This window comes from Hoplias malabaricus, chromosome 2 (genome assembly GCF_029633855.1).
Source record: "Hoplias malabaricus isolate fHopMal1 chromosome 2, fHopMal1.hap1, whole genome shotgun sequence".
In the NCBI taxonomy this organism is placed as follows: Eukaryota; Metazoa; Chordata; class Actinopteri; order Characiformes; family Erythrinidae; genus Hoplias; species Hoplias malabaricus.
This window is the reverse complement of record NC_089801.1, coordinates 32,202,450-32,219,939: the sequence shown is the minus strand read 5'-3', so window position 1 is coordinate 32,219,939 and position 17,490 is coordinate 32,202,450. Positions and strand designations below refer to the sequence as shown.

At 38.2% G+C, this 17,490-nt stretch overlaps 1 protein-coding gene, 1 long non-coding RNA gene and 1 other non-coding gene across 6 annotated transcripts in view; all 3 read left to right on the top strand.

The window, feature by feature from the left end:
* Positions 1–7,581, top strand: part of doc2b (double C2-like domains, beta) — a 184,177-nt gene extending 176,596 nt beyond the window's left edge. For all 4 annotated transcript variants that reach the window (XM_066660136.1, XM_066660134.1, XM_066660135.1 and 1 more), the window contains 3 exons: positions 3,652–3,733; positions 4,456–4,552; positions 4,732–7,581. In XM_066660136.1, coding sequence (XP_066516233.1) covers positions 3,652–3,733; positions 4,456–4,552; positions 4,732–4,868 — 316 coding nt within the window. In that variant the 3' untranslated portion in view covers positions 4,869–7,581. The remainder of the gene's footprint in view (positions 1–3,651; positions 3,734–4,455; positions 4,553–4,731) is intronic.
* An 876-nt stretch (positions 7,582–8,457) lies between these two features.
* Positions 8,458–13,019, top strand: LOC136686763 (uncharacterized). The gene is made up of 8 exons (XR_010800378.1): positions 8,458–8,609; positions 9,491–9,555; positions 10,382–10,426; positions 10,616–10,673; positions 10,919–10,960; positions 11,750–11,801; positions 12,042–12,090; positions 12,882–13,019. It is a non-coding gene; the product is annotated as an uncharacterized lncRNA (long non-coding RNA).
* LOC136689044 (small nucleolar RNA SNORA18) lies at positions 10,716–10,849 on the top strand. The gene has a single exon (XR_010801721.1). It is a non-coding gene; the product is annotated as a small nucleolar RNA SNORA18 (small nucleolar RNA).
* Positions 13,020–17,490: the final 4,471 nt, after the last annotated feature.

Genomic DNA, 17,490 nt, shown 5'->3' with positions numbered 1-17,490 from the left:
ACTGAGTAGAAAATTCAGGGTGAACAATTTTTTTAAAAAGATGTAGCAGGTAACATTATGCTCATTAGATCCAAAAAATGTCCATTGGTGTGAATTTGTGAGTGTGTGTCGCCCTGCGAAGGACTGGCGTCCCCTCTAGCGTTTGTACCTGCCTTGTGCCACCACATCCCTGAAGTGGTTACAAACACTGAATGAATGAATGAATGAATAATGACTTGTTTTGCAGTCATTTTTAAATTTGAATCAAGCCCAAATAATTATCTAATCTCTCTGCATGGAGAAGTGATAAGGATTGTAATCCCCTTAAATTTCTACTTGAATCTCATTCGGAAATACATGGGGGATTACGGCAGGGCCCTTTTCTAAGTGGCGGAATGTCCAAACATCAATCAATTAGCAAGTGAGTCGGTCAGATTATACTGTGGCATCAGACAACGTGGCAGCATATTACATTTTAGAATGCTTTTAAACCAATTGATCCTCGACAAGAGCTTGGTTGAGTACTTGTCAGTGAATTATTCAATTAATGTGTGTATATCTGGTTGAGATTTTGCTTTTGCTTTTACCTCGTTCCCCACTTCTGGTTGGACCATTCTATATTTCATTATATCCAGAGGTGGGTAGAGTAACCCAAAATTGTATTCAAGTAAGAGTATTGTTAATCAAGTAAAAGTAAAACGTTGTCACCCAATTAATTACTTGAGTAAGAATAAAATTACTAAGTGAAAAACTACTCAAGTACCAAAGAACTACTCAAGTAACTGCTGAGTAATCTATTTGTTTAATAATCAGGATGTCAAATAATGCGCATGAATGCACAAAAATATAAAACAGTAATGAACTAATTGAACAACTGAAACAATAATAAATTAAATCTTTACAAATTAACAAATTATATACCGAAATCCCTCGCTACTTCATTTTCTTATGGTGTGTAAATTAAAAGTATTTTTTGTTATTATTTACATGTATTAGACTAGGCCTGTATGTGACAAAATATATCATTTACAAGTATTTCTTACTTGTATTGTTCATGTCCACATACGAGTGAAATTTACTGACGCTAAATCACAGCTTAGGAATTACTCTATTAAAGAAACTGGTAGGATATCACATGTAGTTCCAGCTGAAAAACATTATAGAATGACAGTTAACAGTACAGGGAGCGTTTTAAAAGTCCAAAATACTCGTTAAATACATTCATTATCTGTAACCGCTTATCCAATTCAGGGTCGTGGTGGGTCCAGAGCCTACCTGGAATCATTGGGCGCAAGGCAGGAACACACCCTGGAGGGGGCGCCAGTCCTTCACAGGGCAACACAGACACACACACACATTCACTCACACACTCACACCTACGGACACTTTTGAGTCGCCAATCCACCTGCACCCTAAGTTTTTGGACTGTGGGAGAAAACCTGAGCACCCGGAGGAAACCCACGCAGACACAGGGAGAACACACCAACTCCTCACAGACAGTCACCCGGAGCGGGAATCGAACCCACAACCTCCAGCTCCCTGGAGCTATGTGACTGCGACACTACCTGCTGCCGCATATCTTTCCTCTACTTAACGGAAATTTGTTTTTCGCGGGTGGTCTTGGAATGCATCCCCCACGAAAAATCAGGGTTTACTGTACAGCCAAAATAACTTGTTTTATGTGTGGCCAGGGGTGCTGTGTCTCTTCAGGTTGTTGCAAAACGCACCGCCTGTGTTTGCTGCAGGAAATTTGTGTGCAGTCATGTGACTGCTTGGCTCTGGATGGATCTATAAAAATAATTAGCGAGTAGTGAGCAGAACGTAGCTCATTGTAACTGAGTAGAAGTACCACTTCCTCTTCACAAACATACTCAAGTAAAAGTGAAAATTATGCTTCATTAAAACTACTCTTATAAGTACAGTTTATCCAAGAAGGTACTCAAGAAAATGTAACGGAGTAAATGTAGTGTATTACTACCCACCTCTTAACAGCTCTGTTTGTGGATTTGAGTCTGTAGTGGTTATTAAAGTTCAGTCGAGCCATGAGTGCCATTTCCCAGTTTTAAAAGTGGCAAATGAAATGGGCTTTTGATAAAGAGATGGAGGGACCCCCATTTAAAAATGTGGCACTGTTCATTTGGCCAGGAGAAGAGCTGAGTAATGGGGTTCGCCACAAGTGCAATTACAGCAGCAAATGAAAATTCCGGGACTTGAGAGGCTAAAAGATGGCCATCAGAAAAGCGCATTTACGGTCAGTGATGGATGGAGAACTGGGAGATATTGTTGTTGTTTTTCACTGGGCTCGCTTTTCTGTGGCATATGGGTTTATTAAAACAACCAGAGGCTGTGCTTTTCTCAGTGTATTGCGTTTTTCCAAGTATGCAAGCTCCTGAGAGCGAGGCCTCCTGTGGCTCATACAAGAAGTGTTCCACTCACTGAAGTAATCTAATTCATGCCTCACTTTTTCTTTCTTTCTTTGTCTCGTTCTCCCACATTGACAGTACATAGCACTTTGCTTGTGGTAATAGTTCCAAGAAATGTTTCTTAGTGCAGGAAAACAGCAGCAGAGCTGTGTCCTAATGAGGAATGATCTGAATGATATTCAGATCATAAACTAATAGTCACATCTATGTGAAGGAATACTGCAGTATTTCAATGTAATGTTTATCTGCTTTTTGATTAACAAAGACAGTAATACCAGTGGGGTCCCCTATATTACCCTCTGTTATTTCTGAAAAGCTAGAGCAGCTGTTAAGTTCACCATTCTCAGTGCCAAGCATCAGCTTGAGTCCCCAAAATTGGGTTGTGGTGAACAGATGAACTGCCTTTTCTTGCCTGATGGAGATCTATCCAACACCCTTTGGGAGTGGTGTGTGTGATCCAGATCTAATCATTCATCATTCTGACTAATGCTCTTGAGGCCAAATACCATCTAATTCTAATAATAAGGTTTCAACATTTAGGGTTCCTAGAGGATGAGAGGCCATTTTCTGCAGTAACAAAGGACAAACTGCCTTTTCGTATTTTTATGTCCTGTATTATTCAAGTTTGTAGAGGAAAGGAACATATCATTATTTTCTTAACTACATATCATTAACTTCTTTTCTACATGCATTGCACTTGTTCCAAAACTAGTCCCCTTTCTCTGCCAATTTCATTAAGCCGCCCCTGAGCCTTAATTGGGCAACAACACACCTCAACCACAGACAAACTGTGAGGTGCGATTTCGGCTGTGGGAGAGAGCTGACCTCACAGCATGAAGCCTCTTTAATCAGCGTCCATGGGCCAAGCCTCCCTGTCTGCTGGCCTTTGGAGCAGAGGGAGCCAGTCTCATTAGAGAGTGGGCCACGAGGGCAGAGCCAGGGTCACTGCAGCCCAGCCTCGTTTACAGCCCAGTGCTAAGAGAGGCTCTTCTTGTACTTATCCTTGTTTTTATATACCAGATGCAACAACATGTACCCTTCCTATTTGTCGCTTGTTTCTAGTTAGCTTCTCTTGTTCTTAATGGTCACACTGTGAAAGCAGCCACAGTACCAGAGTGCCCTCAGGTGGGCATAGTCTCCTTTACAAGTCATTTACAAGAACATGTTAGGATTTGGTTTGTAAATTATGTATCCATCTGTGCATCAGAGAATACTTGTGTTTAAGGGTGTTCTTCACCATGTGTTTCAGATACCTGAAGCCAGATGAAAACAAAAAGTCAAAGCACAAGACGGCTGTCAAGAAGAAGACCCTCAACCCTGAGTTCAATGAGGTAAGTTTAACAAGAGCCACTTTCACATTGTAGGAAAAAAAAGTAAATATATCATAGAAAGAGAACCTGATCTATATTTGTAGTATTGTATTACTATTTTTGTCTCATAGCTATAAAAGATAGGGTAAAGCCACACTTATAAAAGTTTACTGAGGTCTTTAAGCTTTTTTAATGAAATGTATATCACAAACGGATTACATATATTTAACTTCTAAGTATTGCATGATTCCAAGGAGTGATTTCATAATTTTTCATCTATTTGAGCTTGTTTGATGTTTATTATCCTAAATCAGAAAGTTCAGCTATTAAACATATACAGTTTTGTGTTATATTTGTGATTAGTTCTTTGCTACAATTTGAAAAAAAAAATGGATGAAGCTTGGTCATTCCATCCATTTTGGCAGGGTTAATAATAGCAGGTATCAGTGCTTTGCATTAAGTGAAGTCACATAAAAAATAATTACACACACTTTGCCACTGTAGCTTTGGCAGGGTCCTTGTGTTTTTTGAAGCTGTTTTACACTGATTTACACTACAGTAGGTTTTGGGCCAGTTTCCCAGACAGGGATTAAGCTTAGTCCTGGACTATATCCTCCTTTCAATGGAAAATCACAATTGAAAAAGCAGTGTGGTCCAGGAGTATGTTTAATCCCAGTCTGGGAAACCATGCCTTTGTATTTATTACTTTTGAAACAATTCCTTATCTTCTCTTAATTATGTAGGAGTTCTTCTATGAGATTAAGTATACCGAGCTCAGTAAGAAAACCCTGGAGGTGACTGTTTGGGATTATGACATTGGCAAATCCAACGACTTTATAGGTAAGTCATAAGATTAATCTTCTTTTCACATCTGTTTATTACATTTTGGCTCCTGCCAACACAGATAATTAAAGGTCTTTGCAACATCCTCTGTTCTGTATTTTTTATTTCTTCTAATCTCTGACTTGTTTAAAGAATCATATAAAAGCGTAAATGCTGTTTTTCAACAAATTTCTTAGGTGGAGTTTCTCTAGGTATCAATGCTAACGGGGAGCGCCTGAAGCACTGGTTCGACTGCCTGAAAAACAAAGACAAGAAAATCGAGCGCTGGCACACGCTGACCAATGAACTCCCTGGTTCAGGCTTCAATGACTAAAGAATGCTGAGTTAGTTTCCTTCTCTCTCTCTCTCTCTCTCTCTCTCTCTCTCTCTCTCTCTCTCCCCCTTATGTGCAATGTCCACTTGAGCCCAGCCTTTGTTTGGCATGTCCAACACCCAAGAAGTTTTACAGTTCAGAGATGAGTACCAAAACTAACGCACACGCTCTCTCTGTATATCCCTTCCTTTGTCTTGCCCTTCCTATTTGATTCTTTGGTGTGGCTTTTGGGCTTATTTAAGGGTTTGTAATCAGCATGTGTTTATTCAAACCTGTTGAATATCAAGCGGTGTTACACTCTTGCCAGTTGCACGGGATTGGTGTTCCACTAATCCCCAGTGCACAGACATTTAAACCTACTAATAAACCTGCTCTTCTCTCTGCTCTTTCAGCTCAGTCTGACTTTAAGTATATATTTGAGGGTGTTGTTTACAAAAAGCCGTCGATGGATGTTGATATCACTAATGTATTTTATGTCACCGTGGGCACTATAAAGATGTACTGTTTTGAAAATGCAGAATTCCTCAAGAACTTTGGTCCAAAAAAATTAACTGTTTACATCTAGAATACAGTTTGAAACTCTGATGCCTCTGAAATAGTTGATGCCTCTAAATAAATGAAACATTTAGGGCAAAAAATATTTACATACAATTGTGAGGATTAGCATTAGATGGTTGGGAAAAAACGATTGAAATTTTGGAGTTTTAAATTTCAGTTTCTTCTCCAAGCAGTTTTAGTGTTTTTGTTGTGCTTTCTAAACTCATGTAGGATCCCAATGTCAGTGTTTACTGATAAATGTGTTTTATTTAGCCACCCTTTTCTGCACTAACATCGAGAACATCAAGCTGGAAGTGATGCAGAAAATGTGATGGACCATCTTCCATCTGGTTTAAATAGTAAAATAAAATGCCAACAGAAGAGAATGGGGTCTATGCTATAGGCAAATATCACTGGTTACAGTTTTGGTCCATTGTTTCCCTAGTTATTATGTTAAGTGTCCAGTTACGTTGGTGTAGGTGTTTGTTAGAACTGTGTAGAACTGTGACCAGCCACACAATATATAAAGTTGCCAACAAATATGGCAAATTATTGTACAATCAAAAGTTACTGATATTATTGATTATATTCAAGAGTTTAACAAGCAAAATGTACTACTACTAATAAAATTAAGATATTTCAAAGCCATTTCAAAAACCATTTCTAAGCTGAAAGATGGGGGTCTCATTCACGTTTCATCAAATTGATCACCTAATAAAGTCTATCACAATAAAATATATCACAATATAAAAACAATAGTTTTAATTTGTAACATACTCAGCATGCAGTCAGTGGTTTTATTAGTTGTATTACTGAGTTTTAATCAATATTTATTTCAGTGTTCTTTTTTTTTGACTGATATTTCTATTTTTTGTGTAGTACTTTTTAAATTGTTATGTGAGTTAACAATGAATATGGATAGTGAATGTCCATTTTCAAGTAGTTTGTAGAGGAACTCTAAATATGGCCAAGGTGTGTGAAACTGAGGTCTTAGTACATCAACCTGTGCTTGGGATGGCAATCCTTCTCTCTCTTTCTCAAAGCACTCAGTGCAACAGCCAGACTTGTGACAACTTTTGTAATCTGTTTGCCTTTGTACTCAAACCTCTATGGCATAAAAAAGCGCATGCAATGCTACTGAACTGTCATTAAACTGACTTTGCTTAATGTCAACCAATCGACTTTGCTTAATGTTTGATACGGCTGTTCTGTAAAACAAAATCACTCTGAATGCTACAAGAATGTCAGTCCTTTCTTCTTGGGCATTTTTTTTGGTGTGGTTTTTTTTTTTGTTTTTTGTTTTTTTTGTACTTATGAACGCTGTCGCATTGCCTGTCAGGCTGTTCTATTGACCGGAGATGTGATTGCATGTTACAAAAGACAAAAAAAGGATAATGTATGACTTGTTCTGTTCCTTTTTTTATGACTCAGGCAATTGTTTGCATTCTAGTGGTTCTCTGATATATTCCTACTCCTGGTTCACCTTAACTCTTGCACCGAATGGCCGAATTATCGTGCCTTTTCTTTTGTAACAGTGTGTTTTTGCACCGCTCACTTTACAAAGATTCCTAGATGGATATTAGCTTTTAATATGGGAAATATATGATATATCATTCGGCACATTTATATTCCTGTCCATGTTCTACCGATGGAATATTATCACTCTAAATATGCCGTTCAATGACACATTGTGTCCTTTACACTGTGTGACTGTACTGGAGGTGGCTGGGGTGCAGGGTTGAGGTGGAGGATGCTCAAACAATGAAATAACAGATTCTGCTTTCTGATTTTTTGCAACATTTACACATTCATCTAAAGGAAAATGTCAGTTCTGAAAGAAAAAGTCAGTTCTGATCATACTACATACCCAGTACAAACACTTCTATTTGACCACACAATAATTGTTGGTTTTATGTGAAAGTTAAATTAATTTGTGGAAATAATTTTTCAACATGAATATATCAGGAACAAAAGGTTACATATTTTACTTTCTTTAGAATTTAAAATTGAATTTGAAAATGGAGGGGGCAAACTTCCAGAACACAGAATCTGTTGTTTCTTTTATGTCTCCTTTGAAATTGTTCAAGTATTATCTCAAGTGTGTTTTTTACTCGGGCGGATGATGTGCTATTTATATATGTTCTGAACTGGAAACCCATGTCTAATAAAGTAGAGAACCAACCTAAAATGCCATTGATTTATTTCCTTTCAGAGACTTCAGAGTGGAAGCATTAACTGCAATAAAAAAGGAGAACATACTTTTACATGAAAGCAGCGCTCATCATCATTGTTCCTGCGGTTTGTTTTCCAGGAAAATGGCCATTAAATACAAGATATTTGTTTGTACGGGTCAGAATATGTGAAGTACACACAATGATTAATACATATTTACACAGTGTCACCAAGTATAAATTAAATAGGTATATATTTTTTAATCAGTATTTATTTTGTCACTTTTTGCACACACTGCCAGTTTAACACATTTCATTTCAATCTATAAAGCAACCAAACACATAGACACCATCTGCCTTGCAAATTTCTTCATCATGTGCATCAGTAATGGCTTAAGGCTGCATTCAGGTGGCAGATTTGATTCTTACAGTGTCCTGGAAATGCAAACATGCACACAACACAAGAAACTTGCACACAAATAAGAAATAATAATACAAACACATGTTAAAAGGCTGTCCCGCACGCAAAAAGAAAAACTAAAAAAACGTGTACGCAAAAAGAAAACAAGCAAAAATGTATACACAAAAGAAATGTAAAAAAAAACTTGCACACGAAAAGAGCAATGGACACAGCAACATACACAAGATATATGCATTAACTTAAATTGGAACGGACATTTCTCATTGAATATCGCGTGCTTGATGCTCATTGGTCCATTTGGGTGTCAGTGTATAAATAGTAAAAAAAAATATTGTAACAACCATTTAAAAGTGTTCACTTATTTTCACTTATTATAAACATAAGAACATCATTTTTGACCAGAGGCGTGTTCCTCATTGATGGATATTTCAGTTCAAGTTGAGAACTAAATCCTGCTTTGCTGAATGACGTATTTCCTCTGGAAATCCAGTGCCTTCCTCTGATTGGTCAGAGCAGATCGAAGGAATCCGTCGTAAAGCTCGTGTGCGAGTAGCCTAGCGCTCTCATTACTCTGTGCGCGCGCGGGAGAGGTGTTTGCACTCGTTGAAATAGGTTTGTAATGTAACAGCTGTACTTTGATATGTAAAGGTTTGGGTTTTTTTTTTTTAAATCTTACTTTTAGCGATGTTGATGTGGAGAGTTAAGTTTAGGGGCGACGGAGCAGAAGCTTTGTGTTGAATCTGTGCCTGATTTAGACGCAGTGCGCTGCCACGTGGTGCAGATAATGCTTTGATAGCGTTTTCTATACTATTTTAAACAATAATTTAGTCGTGGAGATATCAGCAATGTATATTTGCACTTATTGTTCGATGTATATTGTTTTTTTCTGGAGTTTTAAAGTCTTCTTTGGAAGCTATCCTAGCTTTATCTGAGTCGGCTGGTAAACGTGGCTGGCTTTAGACTGCAACAACTAAGTAGAGAAATGGTTTCTGTCTCCACTCGAAAGTTAACAACTTCATTTAATGTTTCAGTTAACGTAAAAGTAATATATGAAGTATTCTGTAGGCTGTAGCCGTTTTAGATGCCACCTTAGTTTTATTCGTTCAGATTGCCGTGGAACCAGAGAAAATGTGGTTTCTCCCAAAACGTGGAGAACCCGCTCCCCTCTGCATGGCTAGATCATACCCAGGCCTGCTTCCATCCCTGCACACTTCATTGCAGAGGTGGCAATGATACCTGGCATAAGTTACTGTTTTTCTCTGTAGTTTCTCTGTTCACCGCCTTCTCACTGTACGTTCCGTTCCACCTTAACTGCCGTAAGTTACATTTTTCTATTTAAGGTGGAGCGGAAAGTTATTCTAACGTTTAACTTGTACCAACAAATTATCATTAGTACCCAGCCGCCTAATTTTAAGGTGCAATGTAAAATGAACGTGACGCCGGTGTGCACGGTTTGAACCTCGTTTTTGACTTGATCTTCTGTTTCTCCTCAGAATGGCTGAAGATGGCCGCTGTTCTGGAGGCCTGTGTTCGTGGAGCCGCAGTGTGGCAAATTTAGGTAAACGACTCTCCTTCCTTTCTGCAGTGTATGTTAGAGACATTCGATCATGTTGTGATATAAGTCGGTGTTCCGGGATAAATTAAGCACACTTGTGTTGCTTTACATTGATTGGTGGTGAATTGCAGTGTAGTTTCTAAACCGAGAGACTGTGTATTGCATAGAAACTTCAATTCCCAAGCTGCATTGCGTTTTGGTTCCGGAAAGGCGAGAACTGCAGTGCCACCTACTGGAGGAAGACGTAATCTCAAATGACTGATTCAACTTGTAGTGTAATTTTGTGATGATGTTTTTTCCCAACAGAAATAGTCGAATATATAATTAAAGGGAATTGAATTAATCCCGTATGGCGGTTTACAAAACATTAGACTTGTCCCAGTGCTGCGTTATTTAAAAACTAAGTACTGTACTAATTTGTGTGTTGGGAACAATTACATATTTAGTGAAGACCTAAAATGAGAAGTGCTGTTTGCTGTCTTTCCTGACTGGTCCTACAGTGCTCCTAAGTATATTTTGATTTGGTTAGTCTGTTTAGTGGCTGCTTGTAATTGATTATATTTATCAAGTAAATTCATAAACCAACCAATATATCTTTACGCTACATACATGCATAGTCCCAGTCACTGCCTTGATGTAGTGGGCTTAGGAACTGGTACAGTGCAAAGACTACAACTCTTTTCTCTGCAACACACCGCTATGTTCACATTAACGGTGCTACTTATGAGAATGGACATTATTGTTTAGAGACAATTATTGTTGTTGTTATTATTATACTCGTAACTTTGTTGAGAGAAACCCTTGGTCATTCCTGAATTTTTTTTTCCAGGATTTGGGTAGACTTCTTCAGACAGCATTTTCAATCTGTTATCAGGTAATAACATGGAAATTTGTTTGTATATTTGTTATTTATTATTTGTCGTGATGATTTGCATTTTATGTTCAACTGCACTTATAGCCATGAAAGAAAATGCCTTTCTGAACTAAATGTGTACCCAAGTACTTGAAGATAGTTGCTTGCTTAATGTCTTGCTTACAGTAGTGCACTTTCCTTCTTTCTTAGGCTCAATGTAGATGGGAAATCTAAAGAATAATGGGAGCTTCAGCCCTATGATCTTATGGTAAGTATTCAGTGAACGATTTAAATTGGAATGGGTGAAATTACTGAGGTCTATCCCGACTGGCCCCTAACAGTAGGGTCATGTCGTTGGAAATGCCTCAAAGATCAATTCTGCAGTATAGCTTTACCCATGGTGCTACTGCCGTTAATTCTGTGGGCAAACGCTGCAAGACATTTTTTTTTTTTTGCAATGCTGCTCTGTCCTGTTTTGTTAGATGCATGTCTGAAGTTTTCACTCCTTTTTAGGTGCAATGATCTCCGTGTCCAGAGGATGGCGCACTGTCACAGGTAACTTTTAACTGTTTCTTAATGAACCAACAGCACTGGGGTATCTGCATCCAGTTGTATATCTGACTGGATTGTTCAAATGCCAGTGCAATATTAACTCGATACCTCCCATCATGGGCCTTACTTTGTCAATATGTTGGGTCCTGGTGGATATCTAGACAGCCTATTCAGTTTTCAGGAGGTGTTTAATCCCCCACACCTTCATAATTTTTTATATATATATATAATACATTGGATTAATCTTGTATGAAAATGCCATGTGGCATGTTTTCATAAATATCTTATTGGGCACTAATGTTCCAATCTAGCTATCGCTGTTAGTCTGTGAGTGAGGTTTGGTTTTTGGGGTTTTCTTTTTTGTTTTTGTTTTGTGGTGCATTTCCTCCCCAATTGCAAATATTAATTATTAAGGGATGTGCACATGCTACCTCAGGAGTAGTATTTAGCCTTTTTGGCACTAGTCTGTCATTGGAGAACACTTCTATGACTGAAATTAATTTGGTCGTTGTTGGGCAATGTCCTGTAGTGGGGTTTTTTCCCTCTCTTCTCCCCTTTATAAAAAGACATGCTCCTCACCTCGTTAGTAGCCCTGTTGACTGGCTCTTCAATAGTGGCATGTGTGGTGTAAGGCTGCCAGTGACATTCTGTCTCAGAATTCAGCCACATAACCAACACCATGCCCCACCCCATGTTAAGCTAGAACATAACACCACTTTGCTATTTGCGTTGATTAGACTTGTTTACCGAGTGGGTATTAATGTGACCCTGACTTGTAATTATCATTTGTAGGTCAAATTTGAGATGATTGTGTCATCGAAGAAGAAGAATACACACTTATTTGGTAAGCTTCCTCCATACTGTTGAATGTGCATGGTTAGGTTATGATGCTTGGTCATATACCAAGGCTTTAGGGATGTATTGTTCCTTACTTGCTGTGGACATGACCAGAAATTGTAGCCCATTCCAGAGAATTGCTTCAGTTTTTACTGTTGTAGTTTTCTGGAAACATTTCACAACACTGTGTTGGTGTAATCTGTACTTTTGAGAGGGGAGTTCATATGAATTTTTGCCTGTTCATTAGGACCATGACGTTGGATTGTCTACGCCTCCCTTCGGTGGTGATCTAAAAGGTGAGTTGCTGTTAATGCCTCAGGGATCATATTCAAAGGGGGTCAGCCACATTTTTCCACTGGCGATCCTTAACGCACTGATCCCATATAAGTGCCCTGCGGGATATACTGCAGGTTTTGTTTATTGGCATTCCTGCCATCTTAAGGGCAACATTTTTTTGCGTTCTTGCAGTTGTACTGGCTGTGTATTTATGCTTTCAACATTGTCTTTAGAGTGCAGCACTTTCACAGCAACTCCCCTCTTGGAGGAAATTGTTCACAGTGAAAGTGTTGAGATTTTCCTAAATTTCTGATGATGGAGGAATGAAGGAAATCAAGAAATGTTTAAAATTCATTTCTTGGCATTCCACTGCATTGTCTGGTTTCAGGAGTGTTTTGTTTACTTCAATGTTCCTGATCTAAATAATTAAAGTCTTAGTTTAGTCATTAGTCTTAGACTCTGACCATAAGTGACTCTTTGTCTGTTCAGAAGGCAGTCAACAGAAAGCTAGTGTAAAAGCATAGGCTTTAACTTCCTGGATAAGCACACATGCGTTTGCAGCTAGTTGATGACAAACTGAAATTAATGCAAGGCAACTGCATTATAGTAAAATGTCGAAGTAGTGTAGTTTTAAGCACAGAATAGGGTTGGTTTGTGTATAAGAGCTTGGTCAGGTGGTAAAATGCCCTAAACGACTAAAAGCATTTTATGTATAAGAAGAGTATTTCTACATTTGTTAACACATCAAACAAATTTTGAAAAGAAGCCTATGTATGTTTGTAACACTGAGGTTCCCCCCCTTCCCCTTCAGCAAACGAGCTGGACGGCTGATGTGTGTGGCTGCTGAGGAGGCTCAGACTGACTTGAGTTTGTGTCACTGTTTGTGTGGGTGCCATACTAAATTCTTGAATAAATATTTTTTATCAACCTGAACATGGCTCCATCTGCTGCTTTTGAGACAAATAAAATAAAAATGGCCAGAAGTAAGTTTATATGTATAAGTGTTTGCTTCTATACATGACTGGAAAGAACAGCTGTTTGTTTTTAGGGTTGTACTTCAACATGTTCATCGCAGTTTGGTCCTCGGTCTTCTAAGCAAATGTATAGATAGAGGCCTACTTTTGTGGTTTTGAGCTGTATGGGTTCTATACTGTGGTTTGAGTGCTATCAGTAAGGATAGCTGTGCTTTTTGAGCGAGAATAGATTTGGGGGTGTTAAATTCTGCAGTATTTCCTAACATGTGAAGGGATATCCCAGTAACTTTGGAGGTGGGCATAAAATAAAAGTAATTCTATAGGAATTATCACCTAGGGATGGTCTTGAGGTAAAGCAGGTGTAATTTTATTTATTTATTTTTTTTAATAAAGGCTTTTTGGCTAGCAATACACCATCTTGCTTAGTCTGGTTCATAATGGACATCCAAAAATACTTGACAGAATTATAGCAGATTGCATAGCAATTGTTTTTCCCCCCATGTTCCAATTTTAAATATAATTTGTATTTGGTCATTTATTTTAAGAAAATTCAGATATACATCTGAAAGCCTTTGATCATGCTTTGGAATGCTCAGAGGAACATAAGCCATTGAAAGCATTTTCCTTAAACCATTTTTCTTGCTGCATGACCCATGTTCTTCTGCAGATTCTGATCACAGGCTGGTGTTCTGACAATTAACATTCATTGGCACCATTAGCAGTGTTCATTCATTAATGGTAAGCCCACCCTGGCCTAGATGTAGTAGAATGGCCTCGAACTATGATACTCCTACTGCAATTTCCCCACAGGTGAATTATTTTTCTTTATTCCAACAAAATATTTCTCCTTTTTAACCAAAAATTGTTAAGGTCTCGCCCATCCACACAACACTAGCCAATGTGAGGGAGGCCTTTGGTCGCTTGTAAGTTAACCCTGAGTTGCTTTGTGTCCTTGAAGACAATTACACACTGTTCATGGTGTGATCTACAAATTCCTCCTGTACACATTCTAACTGAATAGTATACTCAACTCTGCAGGAGGTTTTGTAACATTTTTCATTACATCAACATTTAGTGATCCTCAGAAATATCTTTTTGCTTTTAAAGAAACACTGCTGCATAAATGTAGTTGATTTTCAACAGAAGGTTAACTTATTTTGCTTGCAATGTACTGCCAAAAAAAGGGTACATTAGGCGCCAGCTTTTGAGAGCACTTGAGCAGCCCTGAGATGGGAGCTGAGCTTTCAGAGCGTTTAGCCACCACGCATGGACCTGGTTCTCAGAGTTTCACATTGAGTCATGGGACAGAGATTAAAGGATTCTCTTCAGAGAGCACAGCGCTCCCTTTCTCCTCAACGCTCCTGTTTGATTGCCCCTAAATGTCATCTAAATGTTCTGTTATAGAAAATGTTATGCACCAAATCAATCCATTTAAATTGTGTTTAAGTGGATCAGCACTGATATCACAAGTGGGGTATAATAACAAGGATGGCTAACACAGCAGTTCAGATGTAAAACTATGCTTATATATTAATGCTTTATAGGATGCAAGGATTAAAAGACAATTCCCTTATATCAATGTAGAATAAACAAGTAGAACGTTTTTAAAGAAGAAAACGTTTTATTAAGATGGTGAGGGAATGGGCTTATTCTTCCTAAGCATAAACTAAATGTTATGTCTAGTTGGTGTATGTTTTACAATACCCATGATTTACTGGAAAAATAAAGTGATGTAATTTGATCTCAAAAATGAAATATGAACTTGTTTTGTTGTTGCTTACTGCTGATTTTAATATGAAACTTGTAAATGTTCCAAGTGTTAAAACTGGCCTTTCTTTCCACTGTAAATGTGCAAACATTTCTTCACACACAAGACAAAGAACACTGCGGGGCCATACTTAGTTCCTGCTTTTCACGCTTGAGTCGTCCAGCCAATATAATCTGAACTGAAAGGTCTTGTGTTTTACAGTCTGCTGGTTTGTGTTCTCTCTAGCTCTCCAGCAATGTGACTTCAGGTAATATTGCTTTTGAAGGGAGAGATCTGATGGTTGAAGTTTGTCCATTAACTAAACAACAAATCACTAGTTAAGGGAACTTGAGTCAGTCAAGACCCTGCTGTGGATACCATGGGGCTCGATTCTTCATACCCTGTTTTTCCTGATTTCATAGTAAGACTGGTTTAAAAGGGTTCTAGAGCAAGGGTGTCAAACTCAAGTGGGTAGCAGGCCTCATTATGCTCAGTCCAGTGTCAGGTGGGCCGGACCACAAATGCTTTAATAACATCAGCAACTCCTCTTTACTCAATTTAATCCACCAGGTGCATGCTGAATTCACAATTTGAAAATACAAATGGATGAACATGTGCAATTCATTATTAAAAATATATTTATATCACATTTACCCTCACAAACATACGTAACAGTTTTTAAAACACGGGACACTGGATAGTTAATTGTGATGGTCAGGATTATGATTTGAAAGACAATTTCTAGTAACAAATTAATTGCATTTTTCTCAGACATAACACGAGTTATTAAATTAAGATTAAAACTCATTTGCTGCTTTTTAATCTAGGAAGGACTTTGACTCCATTAGTTGCAGCACTAAATGATGGACAGCTAACTGACTGCTGATTGGCTAAATAATTGATGACCAATGAGGAGTGTTCTCTTGTACTCTGGAGTATTAGCCCCTCCCTCTGGCAGTTTTACTTTAGAAATATGGAATAACACGCCTCCCCTATCGGTTCCAAACATAGCACGGCTTTTAGTGTCCAAATACGGTACAGTTGGTGACTCTAATCATGTCCCCTCTGTGAAGAATCTGACTTGCGTGAATGTGTGTTTGTGCGAAGAGTGTGCCCCCGGACGTGAACCTGCACAAGGGAAATTAGCTCTGGCTGACTGGGTGAGCCTGGGTCCAATCTGGGCTGGCCCAGGCTCACCCGAGGCTATGCCACTGAACAAAATTATTTTTACTTACAATGTTTATGGTATTTTCGCGCAATAATTGGGCCAGGTCCAGCCTGTGGGCCATATGTTTGACACCCCTGGTCTACAGAGCGTAACAGTATCTACATATTTGACCATGGCTGGCATTTATTAGCCAATGCCTGCATTCTTATGCTGGAAACCAGTGTTGATGATGATCACAGTGAATGTGTACAATTAAATGTGAATATAGATTATATAACAAATGTGTTTTGGCTAATCAGAGTTTAGGACTAACAATCCATGTTACATGGATGATTGAACACTCCTATCTGTTGGATAAATGTTGCTCAGTGTTGCTGGACAGTAATAAATATCTTGCTCAATCTCCTTGACTTTGCTAATCATCTGGCTGTCTTTTGAAACTGTAGACCTTTTCTTTAGCTGACTTTATTCAGCTGACTCACTGCTCAGATGCAGAGCATCATTTTCCCTCTTGAGACGTTGATCTGTCTATACGTCAAGTGATAGCACTTTTAGGCTTATCAGGGCAAGAATCCCACTCCTCTAATCTTTTTTGTATGGGGCTACTCTAGCTTAATCACATCATAAACCCAAGCGGTCATGCTAAATAGCATTAATCACTTAAAGGCCATTATGTAACCTCATTGAATGTGCATAGTTGCTGTTTGTTGCTTCTGAAGCTAGAAGCCTGAAATCTCATCAACTCTTTTCAAGGGATGGTCGTCCTTTGAACTGAACAATGCTTGATTTAGTTCTTCTGGAGATCAGAGTGGCCCCAGAACCTTATCACTGCTGCATACAAACAGTGTTGTCTTTTTATGGCTCTGTGTGCCAAAGGCCCTGATTACAGACTTGACACAGCTTTGAGAATCATTAAACCTCTGGGGATTTTTTTTCTTTACAGGAGATGAAAAAACATGTTTAATAAATTTAACATGTAAGTTAACGTTATAAAATCTTTCTTTTACATCATTATGGGTAATTCCTGTTGCTCTGTTTTGAAATTTTGACAAAGTGAAAACGGCAGCTTCATTCCTTTCATTCAGTTCCTCCTAATCCAGTAATCATTGTTTTAAAGAAGATGTGTCCTGCGTATCAGATATTTATTTATTTAAGATTAAACAGTACATGCTATGCATAACATTTTACAGTTTTATGCAGCTTTTCTAATGCATGTTACTACAGTGCTACTATTACTACAATCTACTGTTACTAACTAAAGCACCGATGGCTATTTTGCAAACTATTATATATGACTCCAGAAGATTGCAACAATGGTGACCCACTGGTGAATAGATTTAATAATTTGTCACTGTAAATAATAAACAATTCCATTTGATTTACATTTGCTTTGGTTTACATGTATGTTAATTTCAGTTCTATCATATTTTCAGGCATAAAAACCCCACAGGGTTCCCTTTAGGTGGAGTAAGAACATGAACTACATTTCCCATGATGCATTATGCCTTTAGTTTGTCCCACCCCCTTTTCT